Source organism: Melanerpes formicivorus, unplaced genomic scaffold (assembly GCF_026170545.1).
Source record: "Melanerpes formicivorus ecotype bairdi unplaced genomic scaffold, bMelFor1.0.p_v2 SCAF_179, whole genome shotgun sequence".
In the NCBI taxonomy this organism is placed as follows: domain Eukaryota; kingdom Metazoa; phylum Chordata; class Aves; order Piciformes; family Picidae; genus Melanerpes; species Melanerpes formicivorus.
Window position 1 is genome coordinate 494,295 of NW_027142531.1, and position 27,665 is coordinate 521,959.

At 66.6% G+C, this 27,665-nt stretch overlaps 2 protein-coding genes across 2 annotated transcripts; both read left to right on the top strand.

Moving 5' to 3' along the window:
• The first annotated feature begins 197 nt into the window (after nucleotides 1-197).
• NARS1 (asparaginyl-tRNA synthetase 1) lies at nucleotides 198-9,887 on the top strand. The gene is made up of 15 exons (XM_068169339.1): nucleotides 198-299; nucleotides 1,066-1,148; nucleotides 1,320-1,385; nucleotides 1,488-1,580; nucleotides 1,828-1,917; nucleotides 2,476-2,554; nucleotides 2,996-3,066; nucleotides 3,260-3,346; nucleotides 3,805-4,026; nucleotides 4,827-5,026; nucleotides 5,285-5,420; nucleotides 6,275-6,388; nucleotides 7,319-7,450; nucleotides 8,366-8,497; nucleotides 8,741-9,887. Exons 1-15 carry the CDS (start codon nucleotides 257-259, stop codon nucleotides 8,870-8,872), a joined length of 1,680 nt encoding a protein of 559 aa, XP_068025440.1. The 5' UTR covers nucleotides 198-256; the 3' UTR covers nucleotides 8,873-9,887.
• A 1,424-nt stretch (nucleotides 9,888-11,311) lies between these two features.
• FECH (ferrochelatase) lies at nucleotides 11,312-26,031 on the top strand. Its single transcript, XM_068169343.1, has 11 exons — nucleotides 11,312-11,495; nucleotides 14,272-14,371; nucleotides 15,401-15,520; nucleotides 17,926-18,074; nucleotides 19,819-19,953; nucleotides 21,578-21,684; nucleotides 21,871-21,969; nucleotides 22,092-22,199; nucleotides 22,392-22,556; nucleotides 22,953-23,012; nucleotides 23,349-26,031. The coding sequence occupies exons 1-11, from the start codon at nucleotides 11,453-11,455 to the stop codon at nucleotides 23,481-23,483; spliced, it is 1,221 nt and encodes a 406-aa protein (XP_068025444.1). The 5' UTR covers nucleotides 11,312-11,452; the 3' UTR covers nucleotides 23,484-26,031.
• Nucleotides 26,032-27,665: the final 1,634 nt, after the last annotated feature.

A 27,665-nucleotide genomic window follows, 5' to 3' on the forward strand; every position in this document is an offset into this window, starting at 1 on the left:
AAGGGTGCAGGGAGGGAAGGGGGCGGAGCGGAGGGAAGGGGGCGGAGCGGGAAGGGAAGGGGGCGGAGCGCGCTCCCCTCCCACCGCCCAGGGCGCGTGACGTGCCAGTGTGCTCCGTCACGGCGTCAAGCTTTCGTCACCACGCAGGCGAGGCGGGGCGGGGCGGCTGATGCAAGACCGCCGCGGGTTGGCTCAGAGCGGCGGCAGCGTCACGACGCAACTTCCGGCGCCCGGCTGCGGCACTGCGGGTCGCAGCATGGCGGGAGAGGTGCTGGGGCGGACGGCGGCGCTCGCCCTGGGTGAGGCTTGGCGGCGGGCGGGCGCCGTGTCACCGAGTTCCGGCCGTGCCCCGGCGGGCCCTTGCTGCTCGTGGCGGGGGGGGCTCGGCCCGCCCCGAGCAGCGCCCGTGGCTGCGAGGGGAAGATGGCGGCGCCAGCTGGTGCCGGTGCGGGGCGCTCGGGGCGGCGGCCGACGGCAGGGGGCTCGGCCTGGGGCTCCGGCTGTAGGGCGGGAAGGGAGGGCGCTGTGGGAGCGGCTCGGAGGTTGGAGGGATGCTGCAGCTCGGCTCGGTGCGGCGCAGGGAGGGGGGAGGGGCGTTGCAGACGCGCTGGTGTGGGGCGCTGGGCTTGTGACGGCCCCCAGGGCTTCCCCTGCCCGCGTCCCGGCAGCGGCGGCTCAGCAGCCCCGGGGCCGAGAAGGTTCCGGTTTAGCAGGCAGCGCTTGGGGCGCTCGGGCGTCGGCCTGTGCCGAGGCACCTGCAGGAGGGAGCAGAAGCAGCTTCCGTAGGCTCACCGTGGATTCTTGCGTGGCTCCTCGGAGGAAACGTAGCTTCCCTTGCGGGTCTGCCGTGCTGCTGGTGGCTTTCGAGCGTGCGGTGCCCGCAGCCCCCCAGCCTTTTCCTCTGCTTGCCTTCTAGAATGGCAAACGCCAAACACTTCTTGCCCTGTCTGCCCAGCTGCTGCCTGAAGGTTTATCGCTGCTGCTGGCTGGGGAGGTTTTCTGCCCTGCCCACAGCTGCTAAACGCTTCTGGGGCTGTCTCACGGACGTTTTGTCTTGCCTTGCAGAGGAGCTGTACGTCTCTGAACGAGAGGGCAACGATTCCACTGGGGATGGCACTCAGAAGAAGCCCTTCAAGACTGTTTTGAAGGTAACAGGAACAGAGCTGCTGTTGCTCTGAGGAGCCTGAGCTAGGTGAAGCGTTTGGCCCTCAGTAGTGGCCCTGGTTTTGCAGCCCTGCCCAGGGGACCAGCAGCAGGCTCTTTAAGGAGGATTTTAGGGCACTGGTCGTGTCACTGATTCTGCTTTGCCCCCTTTGTAGGCTCTGATGACAGCAGGAAAGGAGCCATTCCCTACCATTTATGTGGACTCCCAGAAAGAAAACGAGGTGCTGTAGCACTGGACCCCCCTTGCAGGTATTCTGGTGACCTTCTGTGTGAGGGGGCACAGCTGTAACCCTGTGCCCCCTTCTCTTTCCCTGCACCTACAGAGATGGGCCATCATCTCCAAGTCACAGATGAAGAATGTCAAGAAGCTGTGGCACAGGGAGCAGATGAAGAATGATGCCAAGGAGAAGAGGGAGGTCAGTGGCTGGTGCTGGGCAAGGTGGCAGTCACTGCAGATGCTGCCTTGTGGCCTGCTGGAAGTGCAAAGTGAGACCTGCCCCTGCATGCTTCCTCACCCTGCTCCTGGGTGAGGGCAGCTTTAGGGCCCAGGAGCATCCCAGCAAGGCTCTTTAGGACATCTCTGTGCCCAGGGGTGGCTGCAGGGTAGGAGTCCTACAAAGCCTCCTCACAGCTGTCTCATGCAGCTGTTGGTTTTGAAACCAGGCAGAAGATCTCCTGAGGAGAGAGAAGAACCTGGAGGAGGCCAAGAAGGTTGTGATCAAGAACGACCCCAGTCTCCCAGAGGCCACATGTGTGAGTAGGATCCAGAGCAGCTGGGAAGTGGCCTGTGTTACCTGTGTCCTCCTGGGTAGAGACTTTGGTCTTTCCTGTGCATATCTGGGGGTGCTTGGGGACTGCTGATTCACACATCAGCCTGCTCTGTGTCTGTCTGCTGGCAGAGGCCCTGTTTCTGCTTGAAGCAGCCGCTGGCTTGTGCTGTGTGTGCTGGTGGTGGAGAGTGAAGGAAGGGTGCAGGCAGCAGCTGCAGTTTCAGACTTGCAGTGTGGTTCTACCCTGGTGCTTGGCAGGGCCCTGCTGCTGTGGGGTGCTGCAGCCCCTAGCTGAGGGGGCAGCTGGCAGTTGTGCTGCTCTGCTTGCTCCAGAGCTTTCCCAGCCCTTAGTCCTTGCTGGCACAGCAGTCACAGCAGTCACAGGAAGGACTGCAGGCGAGGGCTGGAGCTGCTGTCCCAGCACCCTGCCTGCACCACTCCTTGCTCTGCTGTGGGGAGGAGCTGTGCCATCCGCTTGTGTGGGGAAAGCCATCCAAGTGGTGACTCACTTCTCTGACTGCCTCTGTTCCCTGCTCTCCAGGTGAGGATTGGTGCTCTGGAGGCTTACAGAGGCCGGAGAGTGAAGGTCTTTGGCTGGGTTCACAGGTTACGGAGGCAAGGTAAGGCAGGAGCAGCGAGCAGCCCCCGGAGCCTGCAGAGGGCTGGGGCAGGCGCAGCACTGCCCTGCAGGGGAGGCACTAAGCCATCAGCTGGCTGTCCCCTCTGGGCTAGCACCGTGTCACTACAGCCCTGCAAGCTCTGGCGTGCAGTTTGGAGGGCAGTGCTGCAGAGCCTCTGCAGAAGGCCAGCAGCTGCCCCCGGCGCAGCCAGCGGCTGGGAGGCTGTGGTCACATCTGCAGCGCCTTGGTGGTGCTCTGCTGAGGCTCTCTGCTGAGGCTCTCTGCTGAGGCTCTCTGCTGAGGCTCTCTGCTGAGGCTCTCTGCTGAGGCTCTCTGCTGAGGCTCTCTGCTGAGGCTCTCTGCTGAGGCTCTCTGCTGAGGCTCTCTGCTGAGGCTCTCTGCTGAGGCTCTCTGCTGAGGTTGGCTCTGCTTTCTAACCAGGCAAAAACCTGATGTTCATCGTTCTGAGGGATGGCACAGGCTTCCTGCAGTGTGTCCTGTCAGATGAGCTGGTGAGTTGGGGTGCTGCACGCTGGCTTTAAGGCAGGGAGTTGTCCACACTTCCTTCTGCTGGTGCAGGCTGGGAAGCTCCAGACCTGCTGCTGCCACCAGAGAGGCTGTGTCTGTGCCAGAGTGAAGAGGTGCCAGGGGCCAGCTGGCAGTCAGGCCTCTGCTCACCTGTGCTCTGCTCTGCTCTCTCTGCAGTGCCAGTGCTACAACGGGCTGGTCCTCTCCACCGAGAGCACCGTGGCTGTCTATGGCACCCTCAACCTCCTTCCCGAGGGCAAGCAGGTACAGCTCTGCTCCGCTTCCCCTTTCCCTGAGGGGAGGAAAAGCAGAGGTGGGAGTGGTGAAACAGGGCAGAGGCCTCACCAACCCAGAACAGGGCAAAGCTCCCAGAGCTGCTGCTGCTGCTGCTGTCCTGCACAGGTCAGGGGGTGCTGCTGGAACTGGGGCACCCTCCTGCTTTGCCCTGAGGCAGCTGCCCCCTGCCCTGGCCCAGGGACACTGCCCAGAAGAGAGCACTGGAGAGCTGGGCAGGGAGTGCCGCAGCTCTTCCCTGGCAGGAGGGTGTGGTGAGGCTCAGAGTTAGGGACCGGCTCTCTCCTGTCACCGAGACGCTGCGTGGGCTCTTGGGCGCCTGGTGCCCATCCTCCCGCCCTGGCGGCCTGCACCTCTGGGGGGCCCTCCGTGCCCCCGTGCCGGGAGCCGGGAGCCGGGGCGCAGGGCGGGCTCTGGCACCTCTGCAGGCGCCGGGAGGCCACGAGCTGAGCTGCGACTACTGGGAGCTGGTGGGGCTGGCCCCGGCGGGCGGCGCCGACAACCTGCTGAACGAGGCCTCGGAGGTGGACGTGCAGCTCAACAACCGGCACATGATGATCCGCGGCGAGACCATGGCCAGGATCCTCCGCGTGCGCTCCGCCGTCGTCCAGGCCTTCCGCGACCACTTCTTCGCCCGCGGCTACTGCGAGGTGAGCGACGCCGGCCCTGTGCCGCCGGCCCTGCCCTGCACCCCCAGCCCTGCCCTGCCCCGCCCTGCCCTGCCCCGCCGGCCCTGCCCCGCCGGCCCCGCCCCGCCGGCCCTGCCCTGCCCCGCCCCGCCAGCCCCGCCCCGCCAGCCCCGCCCCGCCCTGCCCCGCCAGCCCTGCCCCGCCAGCCCTGCCCCGCCAGCCCCACCCTGCCCTGCCCCGCCAGCCCTGCGCCCCCAGCCCTGCCCGGCCCTGCCCTGCCCTGCCCCGCCAGCCCCACCCTGCCCTGCCCCGCCAGCCCTGCGCCCCCAGCCCTGCCCGGCCCTGCCCCGCCGGCCCCGCCCTGCCAGCCCTGCCTCGCCTGCCCTGCCCGGCCCTGCCCTGCCCCGCCAGCCCTGCCCTGCCTGCCCTGCCCTGCCCTGCCGGCCCCGCCCCACCAGCCCTGCCCTGCCGGCCCTGCCCTGCCCCGCCCTGCCCTGCCCCGCCGGCCCTGCCCTGCCAGCCCTGCCCTGCCAGCCCTGCCCTGCCAGCCCTGCCCAGCCCTGCCCTGCCAGCCCTGCGCCGCCAGGCGCCACGGCCTCCTCTCCCTGCAGAGCTGGGCAGGCTGGTCTGGAAGGGGCCCGGGGAGGGCTGGCTCTCGGGAGCCCCTGCTTGGATGGCCTGCAGGGCTCTCAGAGGTGTGTAGGCCTGCAGGGCTCTTGGGGAGCCTGCTGGAGGACGCCAGGCTGGCAGCGGCGCTTGGCTGTGCCCCCTGGGCTCGGCAGAGCGCTCCTGGCTCTGAGCGGGGTTCTGCTCTCTGGCAGGTCACTCCCCCGACCCTGGTGCAGACTCAGGTGGAAGGAGGCTCCACCCTGTTCAAGTTGGATTACTTTGGGGAGGAGGCTTACCTGACCCAGTCCTCCCAGCTCTACCTGGAGACCTGCATCCCGGCGCTGGGCGACGTCTTCTGCGTGGCGCAGTCCTACAGGGCCGAGCAGTCCAGGACCCGCAGGCACCTGGCAGAGTATGACCGGGGCACTGCTCCTCTTCCCTCTCTGTGGCGTGGGGGCAGCTGGCAGCTGCCTGGCACGGGGGGCAGCGAGCTGACAGCGTCGTGCTGGTGTGGGAGGACTGACAGAAGGCTGCTTGGGGTGGCCCCTGAGAGGTTGAATGGCTTCTCCCCTTCCCAGTGGGAGGAATGAGCGGGGACAAAAGGGTTTGGCAGTAGGAGTGAGCCTGCCCCTGCCTGGTTGTGGTGTGCAGTGCTGTGGCTCTGTTTCAGGTACACTCACATCGAGGCTGAGTGCCCCTTCATCAGCTTTGAGGACCTGCTGGCCCGGCTGGAGGACCTGGTCTGTGACGTGGTGGACAGAGTGCTGCAGTCCCCTGCAGCCAGCCTGCTCTACGACCTCAACCCAGTAGGCAGCAGAGGGGCAGCCAGCAGCTGGCCAGGAGATGGGGCAGAGTGTGTGTGTGTGCCTGAAGCTGTGCATGGGCTGGGGGCAGAGTGTGTGTGTGTGCCTGAAGCTGTGCATGGGCTGGGGGGCAGTGTGTGTGTGTGTGCCTGAAGCTGTGCATGGGCTGGGGGCAGAGTGTGTGTGTGCCTGAAGCTGTGCATGGGCTGGGGGCAGTGTGTGTGTGTGTGTGTGCCTGAAGCTGTGCAGGGGCTGGGGGGCAGTGTGTGTGTGTGTGCCTGAAGCTGTGCATGGGCTGGGGGCAGTGTGTGTGTGTGTGCCTGAAGCTGTGCATGGGCTGGGGGGCAGTGTGTGTGTGCCTGAAGCTGTGCATGGGCTGGGGGCAGTGTGTGTGTGCCTGAAGCTGTGCATGGGCTGGGGGGCAGAGTGTGTGTGCCTGAAGCTGTGCATGGGCTGGGGGCAGTGTGTGTGTGCCTGAAGCTGTGTATGGGCTGGGGGCAGTGTGTGTGTGTGTGCCTGAAGCTGTGCAGGGGCTGGGGGCAGTGTGTGTGTGCCTGAAGCTGTGCAGGGGCTGGGGGCAGTGTGTGTGTGCCTGAAGCTGTGCAGGGGCTGGGGGCAGCTGGGGGCAGCGCTGAGCAGTGCCTGCTGCTGAGAGAGATTGGCCATTGGGATGTGCTGCCCAGGGAGGTGGTGGAGTCCCTGTCCCTGGAGGTGTTCAGCAAAGGCTTGGATGTGGCCCTTGGGGCCATGGTTTGGTCGCCAGGAGGTGCTGGGTGCTGGGTGCTGGGTTGGACTCGATGCTCTCTGAGGCCTCTTCCAGCCGTGCTGATGCTGTGGTTTCCACGCCGTCGCCGCAGGGCTTCCAGCCGCCGCGCCGTCCCTTCCGCCGCATGGACTACAGCCAGGCCATCGAGTGGCTGCGGCAGCACGACGTCAGGAAGGAGGATGGCAGCCACTACGAGTTCGGGGAGGTGAGGCGGGGGCTCTGCCCTCCGGGGCTCTGCCCTCAGGGGCTCTGCCCTCTGGGGCTTTGCCCTCAGGGGCTCAGCCCTCCGGGGCTCTGCCCTCCGGGGCTCTGCCCTCAGGGGCTCAGCCCTCCGGGGCTCTGCCCTCAGGGGCTCTGCCCTCCGGGGCTCTGCCCTCCGCGGCTCTGCCCTCAGGGGCTCAGCCCTCCGGGGCTCTGCCCTCAGGGGCTCTGCCCTCAGGGGCTCAGCCCTCCGCGGCTCTGCCCTCAGGGGCTCTGCCCTCAGGGGCTCTGCCCTCAGGGGCTGCCTGGGACCCCGTGCTGCTGGGCTTGCTGTCTGGGGTGGTTCAGAGGAGCAGGGAGGTTTCAGGCTCTGGGCTGCAAGAGCTCGGTGAGGGTTTGGGCTGTGCCGGGAGCTGCGGCGCTGTCACCCTGGGCACTGCCGGCGTGGGTTGGGCTCTCACGGCAATGGAAGTGCGTGTGGCCATCTGATCCCTCTCCTGTTCCTCCCTGACACGTAAGACAAAGCTCTTTGGTGGAGCTCCAGAGGACTTGGAGGTGTGGGCGCTTCCCAGGCCCTGATGCCATCAGCACAGGACTGTGGTGTGAGCCTTCCCCCTGTAAACACTGGAACTGCTGAACTGCCCAGAGCCAAAGCAGAGAGCGCCAGGGGGGCTGCGCAGCTGAGGGCTTGGAAGCGCAGCCCATAAACAGCAGAAGGGAAAGCCAGCTTCTCAGGGCCTGGGGAGCAGGGAGGCTGAGCCCTCCAGCGCTCACTGGGTGGTTGTGCAGGCCCTGCCTCAGGCTCCTGCGTGGGACCCCGGCAGCCCCGCTGCCTGGCCCCGGCGTGCGCCCCGCCGCTGCTGGCCGCCCCTGCCCGCGGGGCTGGGGGCGCTGCGCAGGCCTTGGGCGCCGCTGAAGGCCTCCTGCACCGCAGGACATCCCCGAGGCCCCCGAGAGGCTGATGACAGACACCATCAACGAGCCCATCCTGCTCTGCCGCTTCCCCGCCGAGATCAAGTCCTTCTACATGCAGCGCTGCCCCGAGGAGCCCCGCCTCACCGAGTCGGTGAGTGCTGCGGGGCTGCAGCCTGGCCCTGCCTGCTCCCCGGGGCTGCAGTGCTGCAGGGCTGCAGCCTGGCCCTGCCTGCTCCCCGGGGCTGCAGTGCTGTGGGGCTGCAGCCTGGCCTTGCCTGCTGCCTGGAGCTGCAGTGCTGCAGGGGCTGCAGCCTGGCCTTGCCTGCTGCCTGGAGCTGCAGTGCTGCAGGGGCTGCAGCCTGGCCCTGCCTGCTCCCCGGGGCTGCAGTGCTGCAGGGGCTGCGGCCTGGCCCTGCCTGCTGCCCGGGGCTGCAGTGCTGTGGGGGCTACAGCCTGGCCCTGTCTGCTGCCTGGAGCTGCAGTGCTGCGGGGGCTGCAGCCTGGCCCTGCCTGCTGCCTGGAGCTGCAGTGCTGCGGGGCTGCAGCCTGGCCCTGCCTGCTGCCCGGGGCTGCAGTGCTGCGGGGGCTGCAGCCTGGCCCTGCCTGCTGCCTGGAGCTGCAGTGCTGCGGGGCTGCAGCCTGGCCCTGCCTGCTGCCCGGGGCTGCAGTGCTGCGGGGGCTGGCACTGCAGCTGCAGGGCAGCAGGGCTCCTGGCAGCGCTCTGGGGACCTCCTGCCACCTGCTGATCCTGTGGCAGCCAGCTCTGAAAGCAGGGAGCCTGCTCCCCATTGAGGCCTGGAGCTGCTGCCCTGCTGCCAGCACTTGTGCCGCTGGCAGGCTGGCACCGGTGCCCTGGGGGGCTGATGTCAGCCTGTGCCGCTGGCAGGCTGGCACCGGTGCCCTGGGGGGCTGATGTCAGCCTGTGCCGCTGGCAGGCTGGCACCGGTGCCCTGGGGGGCTGATGTCAGCCTGTGCCGCTGGCAGTGGTGCCCTGGGGGGCTGATGTCAGCCTGTGCCCCTGGCAGTGGTGCCCTGGGGGGCTGATGTCAGCCTGTGCCCCTGGCAGGTGGATGTGCTGATGCCCAATGTCGGGGAGATCGTGGGAGGCTCCATGCGCATCTGGGACAGTGAAGAGCTCCTGGAGGGCTACAAGAGGGAGGGCATCGACCCCGCACCCTACTATTGGTACACAGACCAGGTGGGCACCTAGGCCAGCCCCGCTGGGGCTCTGGTGGCTGTGAAGGTGACAGAGTCTGGGCTGGAAATGGCCTCGTGGAGGCCTCAAGGTCGTTTAACTGCTGGCCAAGCAGTTGCCAGGCTGCCCAAACTGCTGCTGCTTGGCACAGGTGCGCAGTTGGCAGGGCTGGCAGCCGGGCAGTGCCTGGCAGCCGGGCAGGGCTGGCAGCCGGGCAGCGAGTGAGGTGCCTGTTTCCCCGTGCAGAGGAAGTACGGCACCTGCCCCCACGGCGGCTACGGGCTGGGGCTGGAGCGCTTCCTGACCTGGGTGCTGAACAGGCACCACATCAGGGACGTCTGCCTCTACCCACGCTTCGTGCAGCGCTGCAGGCCCTAGGCGGCAGCGCCCCGGGCGCCGCCAGGACAGGGCCCCTCTGGAGGAGAAGTGCTGGCGATGGACCGGCAGCCGCCCTGCAGGAGAGCCGCGGCGGGCGGCCGGGGCACCCCGAGGGGTCTCTCCCTCTGGCCGGGGCTGCAGCTGCCAGGGGCCTCGGAGCGCTCTCCTCTGCTTCCCTTCGAATCTGGTTTGTGGTTGCCTGGTGCAGAAGCCAGGAGTTGGAGCTCTCTGGATCCACAGAAACGCTGACCCCGGAGAACAGCCTGCAGGGACCCCTGGGGAGCTCAGCAGAGCATGAAGAGGGGAATCACCCTGCTGTGCTGCACAGCCCCAGCTCCTCCCGTTGCAGGGGAAGCTCTGTCTGAGCCCCTGCTGCTGCTGCAGGAGCTGGGGCAGCTCTTTCCCAGGTTATTTATTGGTTAGGATGAGGCTGCCGATGAGGGAGGCTCGGCTGCTGTCTCCTGCTGGCTGTGGGGGAAGCCTGGGGTGGGTCCATGCACGCCTGGCCTGTGAGCTGCGGCACACTGGCGGTGCCTCCCCAGCCCAGCTGGCACATCCAGCTCTGCCAAGCGCAGAACCACCCCCCAGCAGGGCCAGGCTGCGGACCCACAGAGGGTGGTGGTGCTGCAGCTGAGTTCCAGGGCTCTCCCAGGCCTTGCTGCTGCCTCTCCTCGCAGCAGGGCAGTTCTCTGTGTGCCAGCTGGCTCGGTGTTCTCCTGCTGCTGCCTCTCAGCAGATTCTCTGGCTGTGGTGAACTTGGCTGACAGGATTCGTTCCCTCTTCTGTGCGTGGGGTCAGCTGTGTGCTTTTTAGTCCTAAATAAAGCAGTTCCTTTCACTAGAGAGAAGCAAACCTCCGTGGGTGCATCCTTTGCTCCCTGCTGCTGCTGAACCTTGGTCTGGGTCTGGGTCTCCCCCTGGGGCTGAGCTGTGCACTGTCCCTGTTCTGCTCTTCTTCATCTTGCATGTCACAGAAACTGGTCCCAATCAGCAACCAATAAAGGATGGCAACCTCAGCTGGACTCAGGCAGCACTTCTTCACCTCAGAGTTGTTCCTCATCTTTCTAGCTGCCAGCACCCCCTGGCAGAGGCAGTGTCTGCATGGGCAAAGGCAGAGGGCAAAGTGAGTTTTTCAGAGCAGCAGAGACCTGCTCCAGGAAAGGGAAAGAGTTCTCTTTGGGAGCTGAGAGTCAGCCGGGGCAGGGGCTGCAGCTGCCACCACAGAGCAGTCACAGCCCTTGGGGGGGCGTTTTGGTGGTGTTCAGAGGGGCAGTGGGGACTATGGTGGGGAGGGAGCTTGAGAGGCTGCTGTAGTTCAGGATGTTTAGGGATGTGTGAGCATGTAAAGCCCTCTGGAAGTGGACTTTGAGTGCCTGGAGTGATGGGAAAGAAGAGCTGAGCAAAGATGCTGCTGAAACCACCCCTGGGCTGGCAGCAGCCTGTCCTTGCAGGGGCAGGATGGAGCTGCTTGGGAAGGCTCAAATGCTCTGTCAGGGGAGCTGCTAGAGGAAGGGCTGAGGACTTAAGTGGTGCTCCTGGAAGCAGCAGATCAGATAAGCAGCTTAAAAGGTGAGTGGGATGAGAGATGCTGTCCAGCAGGCTGCTCCATCATCTGCTGGGGGAGTGGTGCTGGGTGAGCCACCAGCACAGGAGACATCCTTCAAGGAAGCAAAACCCCTGGGCAGGGGTGGACTGGTGGAGTAAGGAGGAGAAGCTCTCAGGCAGCCAGGAGCTGGCTGCCAGGCATATGGTGAGCTGAGATGCTGCCTCAGAACAAGCCTTGGCTGAGGCTGCTGAGCTGCCAGCGGGGCTCAGCTCAGGCTTTCAGTCAGCAAGAGAAGAAACTGCTGTGAGAGCTGAGACCCGGTTAATTACCTGGGGGTTCCTCCTGCCCCAGCAGCTCTGCAAGGACTTAGCTCATGGGATTTTTGCTGTGGTTTTACAGTATTTGCCGAGTGTGATTTTTGCCTCCAGTGCTCTCAAAGTCCCTGTCCCTGGGGGCTCCTGCCAGCTAGCCAGAAAGCTTTCCAGGCTCTCACGGGGGTTGCCACCAGGGTCTGGTGGTGCCCTGGCAGCGCTGGCTTCATGGAGGTGATGCTCTGCAAGCTGTTGTCCACCCTCCCTGTTTCCCTGCTTGGAAGAAGGCCAAAGCTTGCTGGCAGGCACGCAGCCAGCAAGGGAAAGGCCCTCTAGATTTAAAGTTAGAGATCATTCATGAATGTCAGAGTCACAGAACCCAGCAAGTGTGACCGGGGGGTCTCAGCGCTGCCCCCTCTTCATGCGCCTGGAACTGTCTTGCCCCTGGCGGAGCCGCCACGCTTCCCTTGCGCTTCCCCATACGGAGGAGCTGGGGGCGCTTTCGGGGGGCGCGCTTCTGCCTCCCCACCCCCGAGCACCGCACCGGAGCCGAGTCCCCCAGGGGCCACGGGGCGCAGCGCTGCCCCCCCCGGGCACGCCCCGGCCCCGCCCTCCCGTGCCGTAACGGCCGCGGGGGCGGCGCCGCGGGAACGGCGACGGAGGCGGCGGGCGGTGGAAGCTGCAGAGAGGAGAAGGAGGAGGCGGCCGCGGACCGTCTGAGGGAATGCAGGCGGCCGGCGCCAAGATGGCCGCTGCCGCCCGGCGCCGTGAGTCTGCCGGGGCCCGGGGAGGGGGGAGGCGGCGGCGGCGGCGGCGGCGGCGGCGGCGGCGGCGCGTTACACAACGGCTGCCGCTGGGCTGCCGCTGCCCTGCCCCTGCCCTGCCGCTGCCGCTGCCCTGCCGCTGCCGCTGCCCTGCCGCTGCCGCTGCGCTGCCGCTGCCGTTGTGTAACCTGGCGCCGCCGGGACAGCCTGCGCGTGCGGCGGGGCAGCGGCAGCCGGGGCTTGGGTCACTGACGCGGGGCTGGGTTTGCTGCGGGGCGGGCTGGGAGCGGGGCCAGGGCTGCGAGTGCGCTCTGGGTGTGCTCTCTGCGTGTCAGCGTGTGCTCTGTGCCTGTTAACGTGTGAGCTTTTCACGTTATGCGTGCTCTGTGCATGTTAGCGTGTGCTCTGCGTGTTAACGTGTGAGCTTTGCGTGTTAATGTGTGAGCTTTGCATGTTATGCGTGCTCTGTGCATGTTAGCGTGTGCTCTGCGTGTTAACGTGTGAGCTTTGCGTGTTAATGTGTGAGCTTTGCATGTTATGCGTGCTCTGTGCATGTTAGCGTGTGCTCTGCCTGTTAACGTGTGATCTTTGCGTGTTAACATGTGCTCTGTGCATGTGAACGTGTGCTCTGTGCCTGTTAGCGTGTGATCTTTGCGTGTTAACGTGTGCTCTGTGCCTGTTAACCTGTGTGCTCTGTGCATGTTAACCTGTGTGCTCTGTGCCTGTTAGCGTGTGCTCTGTGCCTGTGAACGTGTGCTCTGTGCCTGTTAACGTGTGCTCTGTGCCTGTTAACGTGTGCTCTGTGCCTGTTAACGTGTGCTCTGTGCCTGTTAGCGTGTGCTCTGTGCATGTTAAACGTGCTCGCAGCTGCACCCTGGGATAGGACGAGTGGTAGTAGATACAAACTGCAGCGCAGGAGGTTCCACTTCGACGTGAGGAGGAACTTCTGCACCGCGAGGCTCTCAGAGCCCTGGCGCAGGCTGCCCAGGGAGGTTGTGGAGCTTCCTCTGGGGACTTCCCAGCCCTGTCTGGATGTGTTCCTGTGTGACCTGTGCTGGATTCTATGGCCCTGCTCTGGCAGGGAGTTGGACTCGATGACCTCCTGAGGTCCCTTCCAGCCCCTAACATCCTGCGAGCCTTCTGGCGCGTTGCGTGTGCTGTCGGCACACTCTCTGCGCTGCCCGCCCCTCCTGTGGCTGCTCGTGTGTTACACACGCTGTTTACATGGGACAGATGCTGCCTGCACCTCGGGCAGGCTCTGCGCTGCGGGCACGTTACCTCTGCTGCCCGCGCGTTATCGCTGCTGTTCGCACGTTACGTTCCCCACCTGGATACCAAGCCGTGCCACCTCCACACCACGTATGCCACCCGGCGCGCAGGTGTTGCAGCTCTGCCCGTGCTGAGCCAGTCTGGTGCGCAGCAGCAGCTCTCTCCTCTGCAGCCTTTCTCCTTCCTCTTCCCCTGGCTGTGCAGCCGTCGAGGCTTCTCTTTGGGTCGGTCCGTGCGCTTTACATCTAGGCTCGCTGCTTCCGCAAGTGATCAGCACCGAGCTGGCAGAAGGCAGACGTCTGAAAGGAGCCCCTGGGGCATCAGCTGCTCTCCGCTGGCAGCCCTTTAGCTGTTGCAGCCTTTGGTGTCGCGGCAGCCGCGGCCACAGCGCAGTCCCGAGTCAGAAGCCGGCTCTGCGAGCTGCTTCTCAGTGTCACTGATGGCTGCGAGGGCGGCCGGCGGCTGTCGGGGATGTCATCAGGGGACTGTGAAGCCTGCAGGGCTGCGCCGCCGGGGCTCCGGCGCTGCCGGGGCAAGCGTGTCTCCGAACAATGGCTCCGCGCCGGGGGTGCGGGCCGGAGCCCTTTGTTCTTCACCTGGGCAATTCCCCCCGTTGCTGCTTGGAAAATGCTCTTAATGGCCCTCAGCTCCCCACGGAAGCTAAGCGGCTTTGGAGGAGCGGCGAGTAAAGTCCCCTGCCGGGTGCCCAGAGCCAGGGACACAGCAGCCTCCTGGCTGGGCAGTGAGAAGGGAGGCTGCTCCGGCCCTCTGGCTGGCTGCAGCTGCTGCCGGCTGTACCTGCTGCAGGGTCAGCACCAGGGACTGTGTGCCTGTGGCTTGCAGGTGCTGCCCTGCACTGCCGAGGCTTGCTGGGCACCCTGAAGGAAGCAGTCTGAGAGCTGCCTTGAAGGGGTGTTCAGGGTTAGCCTGGCTGTGCTTGTACAGAAGGTGTCACACAGCCTGGCATCCCTCCTTGGTGTGCCAGCCCTGTGTCTGTCACAAGGTGTTTCGGGCTTCTGACCAGAGCTTAAAGATGGGTGAGGCTGTGGTTTGGCTTTGGGTTACTGCCTGGTGTCTGAAAAGGGACTGTGGCAAGGGCTTGTGGTGACAGGGCCGGAGGGAATGGCTCAGAGACTGAGCGGGGCAGGCTTCGGCTGCAGGCGAGGAAGAAACTCTTTAGGGTGAGGGTGGTGAGACCCTGGCACAGGTTGCCCAGGGAGGCTGTGGCTGCCCCCTCCTCAGAGGTGTTCAAGACCAGGTTGGATGGTCCCCAAGCAGCCTGGGCTGGTGGGAGCTGTCCCTGCCCTTGGCCCAAACGGTTCTGTGGACAGCTGCTGGTCCAGAGGGCGTTTAAGCAGGGCAGGAGCTTGCCGTTCAGGGCAGCCGTTGGCTGCAGGGGAGGGTACGGCAGGCAGCACAGTGCTGCCCAGCCTGCTGGTGAGGCTGTGGGGCTGGGTGCCTGTGGGGAGCCCTCATGCCAGCTGTCAGCAGGCTGCTCTCTTCCCTGCAGTGCTGGGGGGCAGCAGCCGGCTGTGGGTGCCGCTGCGCTGGAGGGGACAGGCGGCGGCGGCCACGCAGAGCAGGACGCCGGAGCCGCAGCCGCAGGCACGGTGAGTGTGGGCCCCGGGGTGGGCTGGGGGTGCCCACGGGGCATGGCAGAGCTGCTCCTGCAGCAGGCACTCGGGGCTGGGGGTGCCAGGGGAGGCTTTGTCTGCCTGGGTGCGCTCCCCCGGTGCCGTCGGCTCCGCGGGGCCAGAGCTGCCTGCCCGGTTCCCCGCAGCACGGCCGTGGCCCCCGGGAGGCCTGGGGCAGGGCAGCAGCAGCTCAAGACCAAGCAGTGGGGCACTGTTAGTGTGGCTCGAGGTGCTGGTTCCTGCTGCACCCTCCTGACAGCTGCTCCAGGAGGAAGGGGGTGGCACACCGGGGCAGGCCCAGGCTCCTTTCAGTGCCCCTTTGGGAGTCTGTGGCTTGCTCAAGAGGAGAGCAGAGCTCCCCTGCAGCCTAAGCTGTGTGCCTGGGAGCAGAAGTGCTGATCCTGGGGCTGCCTGGGGCAAGGGGGAGCAATGTGATGGGGAAACCCATCTTGGGTGGGAGCTGTGGTCACAGCTGCCTCTGCAGACACCGATAACCAACGTCTGCTCTGCTCTGCTCTGCTCTGCTCTGCTCTGCTCTGCTCTGCTGGGAGGGACGTTGCCCTGAGAGCAGGGTGCCAGGCCTGCACCTCGAGACAGAACCCAGACAGCAGCCACCCACACCAAGCACCCTGCCCCTGCTCTGGGTGCCTGCTGCAGGGGATCAGCTGTGTCTGCAGAGCAGGGAAGGCAGAGTCCTCTGTGGGTGGAAGCTGCTGCTTGGCTGGCTTGGGATTGCAGCAGAGAGGCTTCTTCAGCCCCTGTTTCACAGCCTCCCTTCCAGCTTTCAGCTGCCAGGTCATTGTCTCAGCCTGCTGGCAGTGCCATGCTGAGCTGGGCAGCGAGCAGGGGCTGCCAGTGAAGGTGGTGAGGATCCTCCTGCTCTGGTGATGCTGTGTGAGCAGGGTGAGGTGCTCAGCTGGGCCTGCCGGCTGCAGGAGGGTGCAGCAGCGCTGAGGAACCCAAAGCAGGGGGTCACAGGGTCTGGCATCTCCCCTGCCCCCACAGGAAGCCTAAAACAGGGATCCTGATGCTGAACATGGGGGGCCCCGAGCGGCTGGACGACGTGCACGACTTCCTGCTGCGCCTCTTCCTCGACAGGGACCTCATGACGCTGCCAGCACAGAGGTGAGGCCCTGTGCCAGCTGGGGCTGGCTGTGCCAGCTGCAGCCTGGGGCATTCAGCTCCTCTCTGCTTCTCGGGCTGCTTCACCCCGGGCCCAGCAGGGATGGTGTTCCCATGGGCTGGGAGCAGGCTGGGAGCAGGCTGGGAGCAGGCCGGGAGCAGGGATGCAGTGGGTGCAGGCTGGGAGCAGGCTGGGAGCAGGGCTGCAGTGGGTGCAGGCTGGGAGCAGGCTGGGTGCAGGGATGCAGTGGGTGCAGGCTGGGAGCAGGCTGGGAGCAGGCTGGCAGCAGGGATGCAGTGGGTGCAGGCTGGGAGCAGGCTGGGAGCAGGCTGGGAGCAGGCTGGCAGCAGGGATGCAGTGGGTGCAGGCTGGGAGCAGGCTGGGAGCAGGCTGGCAGCAGGGATGCAGTGGGTGCAGGCTGGCAGCAGGGGTGCAGTGGGTGCAGGCTGGCAGCAGGCTGGGTGCAGGCTGGGAGCAGGCTGGCAGCAGGGATGCAGTGGGTGCAGGCTGGGTGCAGGCTGGCAGCAGGGATGCAGTGGGTGCAGGCTGGGTGCAGGCTGGCAGCAGGGATGCAGTGGGTGCAGGCTGGGTGCAGGCTGGGAGCAGGGATGCAGTGGGTGCAGGCTGGGAGCAGGCTGGGTGCAGGCTGGCAGCAGGCCGGGAGCAGGGCTGCAGTGGGTGCAGGCTGGGAGCAGGCTGGGAGCAGGGATGCAGTGGGTGCAGGCTGGGAGCAGGCTGGGAGCAGGGATGCTGTGGGTGCAGGCTGGGTGCAGGCTGGGTGCAGGGATGCAGTGGGTGCAGGCTGGGTGCAGGCTGGGTGCAGGCTGGGAGCAGGGATGCAGTGGGTGCAGGCTGGGTGCAGGCTGGGAGCAGGGATGCTGTGGGTGCAGGCTGGGTGCAGGCTGGGAGCAGGCTGGGAGCAGGGATGCTGTGGGTGCAGGCTGGGTGCAGGCTGGGAGCAGGGATGCAGTGGGTGCAGGCTGGGTGCAGGGATGCAGTGGGTGCAGGCTGGGAGCAGGCTGGGTGCAGGGATGCAGTGGGTGCAGGCTAGGAGCAGGCTGGGTGCAGGGATGCAGTGGGTGCAGGCTGGGAGCAGGCTGGGTGCAGGGATGCAGTGGGTGCAGGCTGGGAGCAGGCTGGGTGCAGGGATGCAGTGGGTGCAGGCTGGGTGCAGGCTGGGTGCAGGCTGGGAGCAGGGATGCAGTGGGTGCAGGCTGGGTGCAGGCTGGGAGCAGGGATGCAGTGAGTGCAGGCTGGGTGCAGGCTGGGAGCAGGCTGGGAGCAGGGATGCTGTGGGTGCAGGCTGGGTGCAGGCTGGGAGCAGGGATGCAGTGGGTGCAGGCTGGGTGCAGGGATGCAGTGGGTGCAGGCTGGGAGCAGGGATGCAGTGGGTGCAGGCTGGGTGCAGGCTGGGAGCAGGGATGCAGTGGGTGCAGGCTGGGAGCAGGGCTGCAGTGGGTGCAGGCTGGGTGCAGGCTGGGAGCAGGCTGGGAGCAGGGATGCAGTGGGTGCAGGCTGGGAGCAGGGATGCAGTGGGTGCAGGCTGGGAGCAGGCTGGGAGCAGGGATGCAGTGGGTGCAGGCTGGGAGCAGGCTGGCAGCAGGGATGCAGTGGGTGCAGGCTGGCAGCAGGCTGGGTGCAGGCTGGGAGCAGGCTGGGAGCAGGCTGGGTGCAGGCTGGGTGCAGGGATGCAGTGGGTGCAGGCTGGGAGCAGGCTGGGTGCAGGCTGGGTGCAGGGATGCAGTGGGTGCAGGCTGGGTGCAGGCTGGGAGCAGGGATGCAGTGGGTGCAGGCTGGGTGCAGGCTGGCAGCAGGGATGCAGTGGGTGCAGGCTGGGAGCAGGCTGGCAGCAGGGATGCAGTGGGTGCAGGCTGGGTGCAGGCTGGGTGCAGGCTGGCAGCAGGCCGGGAGCAGGGATGCAGTGGGTGCAGGCTGGGTGCAGGCTGGGTGCAGGCTGGCAGCAGGGATGCAGTGGGTGCAGGCTGGGTGCAGGCTGGGAGCAGGGATGCAGTGGGTGCAGGCTGGGTGCAGGCTGGGAGCAGGGATGCAGTGGGTGCAGGCTGGGTGCAGGCTGGGTGCAGGCTGGGAGCAGGGATGCAGTGGGTGCAGGCTGGGTGCAGGCTGGGTGCAGGCTGGGTGCAGGGATGCAGTGGGTGCAGGCTGGGTGCAGGCTGTGTGCAGGGCTGCAGTGGGTGCAGGCTGGCAGCAGACTGGCAGCAGGCCGGGAGCAGGGATGCCAGCAGCTCCCTGCAGCTAATGGTGCAGCTGGTGGAGCAGGGCAGCGAAGGAGCCGTGCAGAGCTGGCTTGGCATCGCCCGGGGCGATGCATTAGGCCTGCAGGGGAGGTGCTGGGCGGGGGTGGGGGCTGTGTGCCCCGCTGCTGACCGTCTGCCCCTGCCCACCGCAGCAAGCTGGCGCCGCTGATCGCCAGGCGCCGCACCCCCAAGATCCAGGAGCAGTACAGCAGGATCGGCGGCGGCTCGCCCATCAGGAAGTGGACAGCGCTGCAGGGGGAGGGCATGGTCAAGCTGCTGGACAGCATGTCTCCTCACACAGGTACCCCTGCTGCATGTCTCCTCACACAGGCACCCCTGCTCTGAGCCCTGCTGCCCTCACAGGGGTGCTGGGAAGCAGCTTTTGGTGCTTGCCCTTGCGGCAGCCTGGGCACGAAGGACAGGGCAGTGCACGGTGCCAGGGCTCCGACTGCTCTCCAGAGCTGCAGCTGCCTTTCTTCCTCTGCAGCTCCTGCTTGGGTGTGCCTAGAGCTTCTGGAACTCTCTGCTCTGTAGATGGATGAAAGAACAGAGGCCAGGCAGGGGCTGGGGCAGGGCTGGAGGGGAGGCCGGTGGGGACACGAGACAAGGGGTCCCAGCTGAGCAGGGCAGGGCCTGGCTGGGTGATAGCAGCAGACCCCACCCGGGGGCAGCAGCAGGAGATAAAGGCTGAGGGCCTACTGGCCCTGCCAGCTCTTCCTTGCTGATAAGAAAGCTGCTCCCAAGCCAGGGGACAGCACAAAGCTACTTCAGTGCTCAGCTGCTGCAGTGCTGCCTCCTCGCAGGGTGCAGCTGGGGCCTTGGTATCAGAGCCCAGGTTCCTTCCTTGGCAGAAGAGCTGCCAGGCTGAGGGGGCCACGTTGACAGCTCTTAATGGGAGAGAGATCCCTCTGCTGCCAACAGCTGTGACTGTGACAGCCAAAGGAGCTTGTCCAGAGGCACAAACCCCTCTCCTCTGCTGCCTGAGAGCCAGGACCAAACCTACCACTGAGTGTGGCAGGGAGCTGCCGGCTTGGCCAGGGGCTCTGCCGGCTTGGCCAGGGGCTGTGCCGGCAGGGCTCTCCCAGGCTGGCCTGCCCTAGCTGTGGTTAGCCAGGCTTGGGCTGGATGCTGCCTGGCAATGCTAATGAGGCTGCTGGCTGCCAGGGCTGCTGGGCCTGGGTCATTCTTTGCTGCTGCTCCCAGCTGGGAGCTCTCTTGCCTCCCGCAGAGAGCTGGGGCTGACCAGACCTGTTTCTGAGTCCTGCCTCAAAGGGTGGAGTGCAGCCCAAGCTCAGGACATCTGCTTCCTGCAGAAACCTGTCCCGTGGTGCTTCAGAGCCACTGACCTGGAAACCCTGAGAGGAACTTGGCTTTTGTTCTGCTGAGAGCCTCTGTGCCCTGCCTGCCAGAGCAGCCCAGGCAGCCTCCCTGCCCCTCGGCAGCCTCCCTGCCCCTCGGCAGCCACCTCCCCCAACGGCAGCTGGGGGGGAGGTGGAAAACTCTCAGCTGGCACCCCTGGGGGGAGGCTGCCTCCAGAAGGGCTTAAAGACATCCCCAGAGTGCTCAGCACCAAAGGCCCCCAGGTGCCGCTTCTGCCTTGGCCGTGGCTCTGCTGTGCTTGTGTAGAAGCAAGGCAAGAGGGGAGCTGGGACTGCAGCTGGGACCCCACAGCAGGTGGGGAAGGGGAAGGTGGAGCAGGGGAGGGCAATGCAGGGCAGCCAGGGCTTGGCTGAGCCCGAGTGGCAGCACAGCTGGAGCCAGGGGTTGGCACCTGGGAGTTCTGCTTCCCACAGAAGCAGACAAGGACAAATCACCTGGAAGTGCTACTGCTGGTTCCAGCAGAGGGAGGTGGCAGGAAAGCAGCTGGCCAGAGGCAGAGCTGCTTGGAGTCAGGGGGGCAGAGGGCTGCAGGGTCACCAGGAGGTCACCTGCAGCGGCTGCACTCTGCTGCTGTGCTGTGTGTGGTGCTGGGATGCCCCTGGGAGCTGTGGCCCAGCTCTGCTGTGCCACTCTGACCCCCACCCTCTGCCCTGCCCCCGCTGTAGCCCCCCACAAGTACTACATCGGCTTCCGCTACGTGCACCCGCTGACGGAGGAGGCGGTGCAGGAGATGGAGCAGGACGGCATCGAGAGGGCCGTGGCCTTCACCCAGTACCCCCAGTACAGCTGCTCCACCACAGGTGAGCTCCCTGCAGCACCACGGCCTGCCGGCCCAGCGCGGCTCAGCCCAGCGCGGCTCAGCCAGGCACGGCTCAGCCCAGCGCGGCTCAGCCCAGCGCGGCTCAGCCCAGCCCGGCTCAGCCCAGCGCGGCTCAGCCCAGCGCGGCTCAGCTCAGCCTGGCTCAGTCCAGTGCAGCTCAGCCCAGGCAGGCTCAGCCCAGCGCGGCTCAGCCCAGCGCGGCTCAGTCCAGTGCAGCTCAGCCCAGGCAGGCTCAGCCCAGCCCGGCTCTGCCAGGCACAGCTCAGCCCAGCGCGGCTCAGCCCAGCCCAGCTCAGCCCAGGCAGGCTCAGCCAGGCAGGCTCAGCCCAGCGCGGCTCAGCCAGGCACGGCTCAGCCTGGCTCGGCTCGGCCCAGCGCGGCTCGGCCCAGCCCGGCTCAGCCCAGCCCAGCCCAGCCCAGCCCAGCCCGGCTCAGCCCAGCCCAGCCCAGCCCAGCCCAGCCCGGCTCAGCCCAGCCCAGCCCAGCCCAGCCCAGCCCGGCTCAGCCCAGCCCTGCCCGGCTCAGCCCTGCCCAGCCCAGCCCGGCTCAGCCCAGCCCAGCCCGGCTCAGCCCAGCCCTGCCCGGCTCAGCCCTGCCCGGCTCAGCCCAGCCCAGCCCGGCTCAGCCCAGCCCAGCCCGGCTCAGCCCAGTCCTGCCCGGCTCAGCCCTGCCCGGCTCAGCCCAGCCCAGCCCGGCTCAGCCCAGCCCTGCCCGGCTCAGCCCTGCCCGGCTCAGCCCAGCCCAGCCCGGCTCAGCCCAGCCCAGCCCGGCTCAGCCCAGTCCTGCCCAGCTCAGCCCTGCCCGGCTCAGCCCAGCCCAGCCCGGCTCAGCCCTGCCCAGCTCAGCCCTGCCCGGCTCAGCCCAGCCCAGCCCAGCTCAGCCCAGCCCGGCTCAGCCCAGCCCTGCCCGGCTCAGCCCTGCCCGGCTCAGCCCAGCCCTGCCCGGCTCAGCCCTGCCCTGCCCAGCCCAGCCCAGCCCGGCTCAGCCCAGCCCTGCCCGGCTCAGCCCTGCCCTGCCCAGCCCAGCCCAGCCCGGCTCAGCCCAGCCCTGCCCGGCTCAGCCCAGCCCTGCCCGGCTCAGCCCAGCCCAGCCCTGCCTGGCTCAGCCCAGCCCTGCCCGGCTCAGCCCAGCCCAGCCCGGTTCAGCCCAGCCCAGCCCAGCTCAGCCCAGCCCAGCCCGGCTCAGCCCTGCCCGGCTCAGCTCAGCCCAGCTCAGCCCAGCCCTGCCCGGCTCAGCCCAGCCCAGCCCGGCTCAGCCCTGCCCGGCTCAGCTCAGCCCGGCTCAGCTCAGCCCTGCCCGGCTCAGCCCAGCCCAGCCCGGCTCAGCCCAGCCCGGCTCAGCCCTGCCCGGCTCAGCCCTGCCCGGCTCAGCCCAGCCCAGCTCAGCCCAGCCCTGCCCAGCTCAGCCCAGCCCTGCCCGGCTCAGCCCAGCCCAGCTCAGCCCAGCCCTGCCCAGCTCAGCCCAGCCCTGCCCGGCTCAGCCCAGCCCAGCTCAGCCCAGCCCAGCCCTGCCCGGCTCAGCCCTGCCCGGCTCAGCCCAGCCCTGCCCGGCTCAGCCCGGCCCTGCCCCTCCGCAGGGCGCTGAGCGCTGCGCTGCCTCCGCAGGCAGCAGCCTGAACGCCATTTACCGCTACTACAGCCAGAGGGGGCAGAAGCCCAGCATGAAGTGGAGCACCATCGACCGCTGGCCCACGCACCCCCTGCTCATCCAGGTAGGGCCCTGCCGGCCCCGGGCAGCCCCGCGGCTCTGCCCTCAGCCCGGGGGGAGCGGCCCGTGCCGTGTCCTGCCGGGCTGCCGCCCTGGGGCACGGTGCCCTCCCCAGGGCCTGGGGCGCTCCCTGTGCCTGCAGCCTGTGCCCAGCGTCTCTGACCGGGGGCTCTGCTCTGCCTCTGCTCAGTGCTTCAGCGACCACATCCAGAAGGAGCTGAACCTCTTCCCCCCTGACAAGAGGAAAGACGTCGTCATCCTCTTCTCTGCTCACTCCCTGCCCATGTCTGTGAGTGCCCTCAGCTGGCTCCTGCCCCTGCCAGCCCCCACTGCCAGCCTCCCCTCTTAGCCCCGCTGCCAGCCCCGGCTGGCACAGGCCGGGGGGAGCAGCCTGGCACTGCTGTGTTCCAGGTGGTGAACCGCGGCGATCCCTACCCCCAGGAGGTGGGAGCCACTGTGCAGAGGGTGATGGAGAAGCTCAACTACTCCAACCCCTACAGGCTTGTGTGGCAGTCCAAGGTACGTGCCCAGGGGGGCTCTGAAGCCCCCAGCCCCCTGCCAGGGGTCGTGCCTCTGCATCAGAAGTGAGAGGCAGGTGCCAAGAGCTGGCTCCACCCCAGCCCCGAGCTGGGCCGTGCAGTCCGGCCCAGGGGAGCCTGGCAGCGAGGTCACGGCGGTGCTGGGCTTGCTTCCCTCCTCCTGTGCCTGCAGGTTGGCCCCATGCCCTGGCTGGGCCCCCAGACAGATGAGACCATCAAGGGGCTGTGCCAGAGGGGGCAGAGGAACATGCTGCTGGTGCCCATAGCCTTCACAAGCGACCACATCGAGACGCTCTACGAGCTGGACATTGAGTACGCCCAGGTGCTGGCCAGCGAGGTGAGCGCTGCCTGCTCCCCCTGCAGCCGTGCTCGGCAGGGGCAGCTGGCAGCCTGCTGTGGGGCAGCTGGCAGCCTGCTGTGGGGCAGCTGCGCCTCTCCTGTCAGCTGAAAAGGAACCTGAGCTGCCCAGCCTCGGAGGAGCCCTTAGCAGCGCAGAGCAGGCAGGGGTTTGTCTTTCTGGAGCTCGCTCTTGAAGCCAGCTCTGTGCCTCCTGCAGAGGAGCCTCGAGCAGGGTCTGGCAGGGCTGCTGCTGCTTCTGCTGTGTGGGCGCTGCAGGAGCCCTGTCCTCTGGGGCTGAATGGAGCACAAGCAGGAGCTGAAGGGAGGGGGTTGCAGGCTGCCCTGGGGAAGGCCCTGGCAGACCTCATCTCCTCTCTGGCTGTCTTTGCTGCAGTGTGGAGTTGAGAACATCAGAAGAGCAGAGTCTCTGAATGGAAACCCTCTGTTCTCCAAGGTGGGTGCCCTGCAGCTTCGCAGCGCTCTTGGCTTCAGAGCAGGGATGGCTGCTCCTGCTTTGCTGGAGGAGGAAGTGCAGAGTGCAAGTGGAGCCCCTGGGCTTGCTCTGTGTGCCTCAGGGGCTGCCTTCCCCAGGGCAGTCTGCTTTACTGCTGTCAAAGACAGAAACCCAGCTCTGTGTTTGGGTGTGGGGCTCCTGCAGTGGGGGACAGTGCCAGTTTGAAAGCAGGGGCTGCCCTGCAGCAGAGGGGGTGCCTGGCACGGGGGCACCACCCCTGTGCCCTCTGCAGGAGGCTGCTGTGCTCCCCTCTGATGTGTGCCCCCTCTCTTGCAGGCCCTGGCAGACCTGGTGTGCTCCCACCTGCAGTCCAAGGAGGCCTGCTCCAGGCAGCTGACCCTCTGCTGCCCGCTCTGCGTCAACCCGGTCTGCAGGAAGACCAAAGCCTTCTTCACGGAGCAGCAGCAGTGAGGGCTGCTCAGGGGGGCCCCCCGGGGGGGCAGCCCAGCACAGACCACCTGGCCAAGCTCTCCTCTGTCCCACAGCTGCAGGCTGCTGCTGCTCTCATGCTGCTCACCTCGGGCAGCAGCCAGGGCAGCTGGGCTCTGGGGGCTGGCTTTGGCTGTGCTGTGTTTGAGGAGGGCTGCTGGCAGGCAGGGGCTGAGGAGGTTTGTCCTGGGAGCTGCTCTCCTCCTGGCTGGGCAGGGCAGGAGCCCAGCAGTGTGCACTGAGCCCCCACTGTGCTCGGGGGGCTGCCGTTCACTATGCAGGGGCTGGCTGTGACCAGCTCCGCCCTGAGTTGCTCTCCTTCACTTTTAGGTCAAGCATTGCAAGTTTTGGGTTGTTTACACTTAGAGCACACCCAGCAGAGTCCCCCACTGCCCCCCCCCCCTCGTTTCTCAGTGACCTCTAATGCTTTCCAGGCTGTTTGGGTTTGCTTTGCTCAGTTTGGGTTTTCTTTTGGCTTGGTTTTGCTTTGCTTAGTTTGGTTTTGCTTTAGTTTGGGTTTGCTTTAGTTTGGTTTTGCTTTGCTTAGTTTGGGTTTGCTTTAGTTTGGGTTTGCTTTGCTTAGTTTGGTTTTGCTTTGCTTAGTTTGGGTTTGCTTTAGTTTGGTTTTGCTTTAGTTTGGTTTTGCTTTGCTTAGTTTGGGTTTGCTTTAGTTTGGGTTTGCTTTGCTTAGTTTGGGTTTGCTTTAGTTTGGGTTTGCTTTGCTTAGTTTGGGTTTGCTTTGCTTAGTTTCCTGCTGCCAGCAGCTCCTGGGGCAGGCCTAGCTGGGGCAGTTGGGATGCACAGGGCTGGTTTGCATTGCCCAGCACAAACACTCTCCTGACCTGCAGGAGAGCCTCTGGGGCTGCAGAGCACAAAGAGCAGGGAGCTGGGAGCCTTGGGTGCTGCTGAGGAGCAGCCTGGCTCGGAGCAGCCTGGGGGGCCTCAAGCCTAGCAGTGGGGGCTGCTCCCAAGGGCTGGCTCTGGCTGAGGGTCTGAGACCTGCTCTGTGCTGTCTGCTGTGGGCTCTGGGGGTCAGGAGCAGGCACTCAGGCCCCAGCTGGGTTTCTGCCTTCCCTTGGCAGGTGCCAGGGTGCCAGCAGGACTGCTGACCCCACTCCAGAGCTGTGGTAGCTCTGTGCTGAAAGCCTTTCCAGGGCGCTGTTCCCTGGCTGCCAGCACCAGGACCATCTCCTGGCTGGTCACGGGGCAGGAGGAGCCTTTTGTGAGCAGCTGCTGCCCACACAGCAGCCTGAGTGCTCCAGGGCAGGAGTTGGCAGCCCCTCAGCCGCTGCCCTCTCCTGCTGGGTGGCCCAGAGGGCCCAGGTGCTGCCCTGCAGTGCTGCCAACCTGCTTCACAGCCTCGCTGTGCCCGCGGCCTGGCTCGCTCCCCACGTCCCTGCTGCCGCCTGCAGCTCCCCAGCAGGGCTGTGGCTGCCCCCAGTGCCAGCCCCTCTGTGCCCCTGCTGGGCCTCCTTGCTGCACCACAAAGAAGTCTTCCTTGAGCTGTGCCTGTCCTGCTGCCGGGCAGCCCAGAGCCAGGGCTCCTGCGCTCCCTTTCCGGCCCTGTTCTCCATGCCCACTGGTTGCCTTGGCACAGGAGGGGAGCACCAGGGTGCTGCTGCCCCCTCTGCCAGCCCCCTGCCCCTCAGCCAGCTCCCTGCCCTGTGGTGCTAGCTCAGGACCCAGGCTGGCATGTCCTGAGTGCCTTCTGCTGGGGCTGAGGGGGTCGGAGGCCCAGGCGGTGTCGGCAGCTGGGGGCTCAGGTGCCAGCTGGATGTGCCCCTGCCGGTGGCACTGCTTTGGCAGCACTCTGATGCCTTTGCACAGGTCTGTCACTTCCATGCTCCCTGCCTGGTGCCCGTGGCTGGCAGTGAGCTGGAGGCACCTCGGTGCCGGGAGCCAAGCCCCCAGCTGGGCTGCAGCAGGGGGGCACAGGGGATGTTGTGCTGTCCCTGTCCCCAGCACCCAGGGGGTGCTGCTGGTGCCATTGGCACTGCCAGCATGCTGGGGCTGTGCCCAAGAGCATTGGGGGAAAGCTTCCAGCAGCACTGCAGAGCACCCAGGGGTGCCCAGGAGCTGGGGAGCAGCCCTGGGGGGGGGGCTGGGGTGCTGGCAGAGGGGTGCTGGGAAGGGTTTCTCTGTCACTGGGGTTTTGTTCTGCTCAGCTGAAGCTTCTCTCTTCTGGAGCTGCTGCAGCCTGGCTGCACTCCACCCAGCGGTGCCCTGGGCCAGCTCTGGGGCTGGGAATGCCCAGGAGTGGCTACAAACTCCTTCCCTTTGCAGCACAGCCAGAGAGCAGGGAATTGGCACTGAGGGTAAGCTGCAAGGCAGGGAGAGGAGCTCAGTTTGGTCCCAGCCCCACCTGGAGCTCAGCCTGACCAAGGACTTCCATTTGCTGTGCCCCAGCGGCTCCTGTGACCTCCCTGTGACCTCCCTGTGACCTCCCTGTGACCTCCCTGTGACCTCCCTGTGACCTCCCTGTGTGTCTTTTGCCATGAAAACCCAACTGCAATTAAACTTTTGGAAGCAATACCTGAGCTGAGTGTCCTTAGCAGCCCCTGGGTGTGGGCCTTGCTGTCCCCTCTGCTGCCTGCCCTTCCTCTCAGGCAGCCTGGTGCCTGGGGAGCCGTGCAGCCGTGGCTGCTCCTGACAGAGCTGATGCCCTCTGAGGTCCCAGCAGGGCTCCAGGTGTGCACCAGGCACTCCCACTGTGCCCAGCTCTTGGCCACATCCTGCCTGAGTGCTGGGTCCAAGCTGCTGCCTTGGCACCTCAGTCTGGTCCTGCCCTGCCAGATCAGCGCCTGAAGCAGCCACGGGGGCGGCCCTGCAGTTTTGGGGTGGCACAGCAGCAGGTCAGCCCTCTGGGCTCCCCATCCTTCAGGGAGGAGCTGGGCAGGCACAGGGCAGAAAGGGATGAGGGTCCTGCTGCTGTTGTCCCCCCTCTCGAGGGGCCTGTGCCTGCCTCCCGTGGCTCCTGGGGCAGGGACAAGGGCTGGGGCTGCATGGAGCTGGAGCCTGGCAGTGCCCAGGGCTGGCTGCAAGCAAGCAGAGCCCAGGGCTCAGCTGCCCTCCTGCTCCTCGCTGTGGCCGGCAGCCACCCTGCTGGCACTCGCTCCCCGCTCCTCACGCTGCCTCCTCCGGCTCTGCTGCCCGCGGCAGGGCTGGAGCCCTGCCCGGGGAGCCCTTGGTGCTCTCGGGAGCTCAGTCCTGCGCAGGGCTGCATCGCCAGGGTGCTCAGAGTCGCTCAGCCCCCGTGCCTGGGTTGCAGTAGGGTGCCTGGGGGGCTCGAAGCCCTCCCCAGCCGCCCCCCATCGGGAGGTGGAGGTGGGAAGGAGCCCTGAGGAGCGGCGTGTGGGGCTCTGCCACAGAGCGCCGAGGAGGCAGCTCCGGCTGGCAGCCGCTCGGCGGCTAAACGGAGCGGCGTAGATTTAATTGAGGGCAGGGTCTGGCTGGGGGTCGGGAGGGGGCTGCAGGGCACGAGCAGCGGGAGGAATTCGGCTGTGACTTCATTAACCTCGGGGTTAAAGCCGGGGCTAAGGTTAGCGGCGAGATAATGAAGCTCTCGGTGCGTTTCCGGCGGCGCCGCTGCCTTAGAGCCTGCTGCGCTGCCCGCTGCGGTGCCCGCTGCGCTGCCTGCTGCGCTGCCTGCTGCGCTGCCCGCTGCGGTGCCCGCTGCACTGCCCGCTGCGGTGCCTGCTGCGCTGCCTGCTGCGCTGCCTGCTGCGCTGCCTGCTGCGCTGCCCGCTGCGCTGCCCGCTGAGCTGCCCGCTGCGGTGCCCGCTGCGCTGCCCGCTGCGCTGCCCGCTGCGCTGCCTGCTGCGCTGCCTGCTGCGCTGCCCGCTGCGGTGCCTGCTGTGGTGCCTGTTGCGGTGCCCGCTGCGCTGCCCGCTGCGCTGCCTGCTGCGGTGCCCGCTGCGCTGCCCGCTGCGCTGCCCGCTGCGGTGCCCGCTGCGCTGCCCGCTGCACTGCCTGCTGCGCTGCCTGCTGCGGTGCCCGCTGCGCTGCCTGCTGCGCTGCCTGCTGAGGTGCCCGCTGCACTGCCCGCTGAGGTGCCCGCTGCGGTGCCCGCTGCGGTGCCTGCTGCGCTGCCCGCTGCGCTGCCTGCTGAGGTGCCCGCTGCAGTGCCTGCTGCGCTGCCCGCTGCGGTGCCCGCTGCGCTGCCTG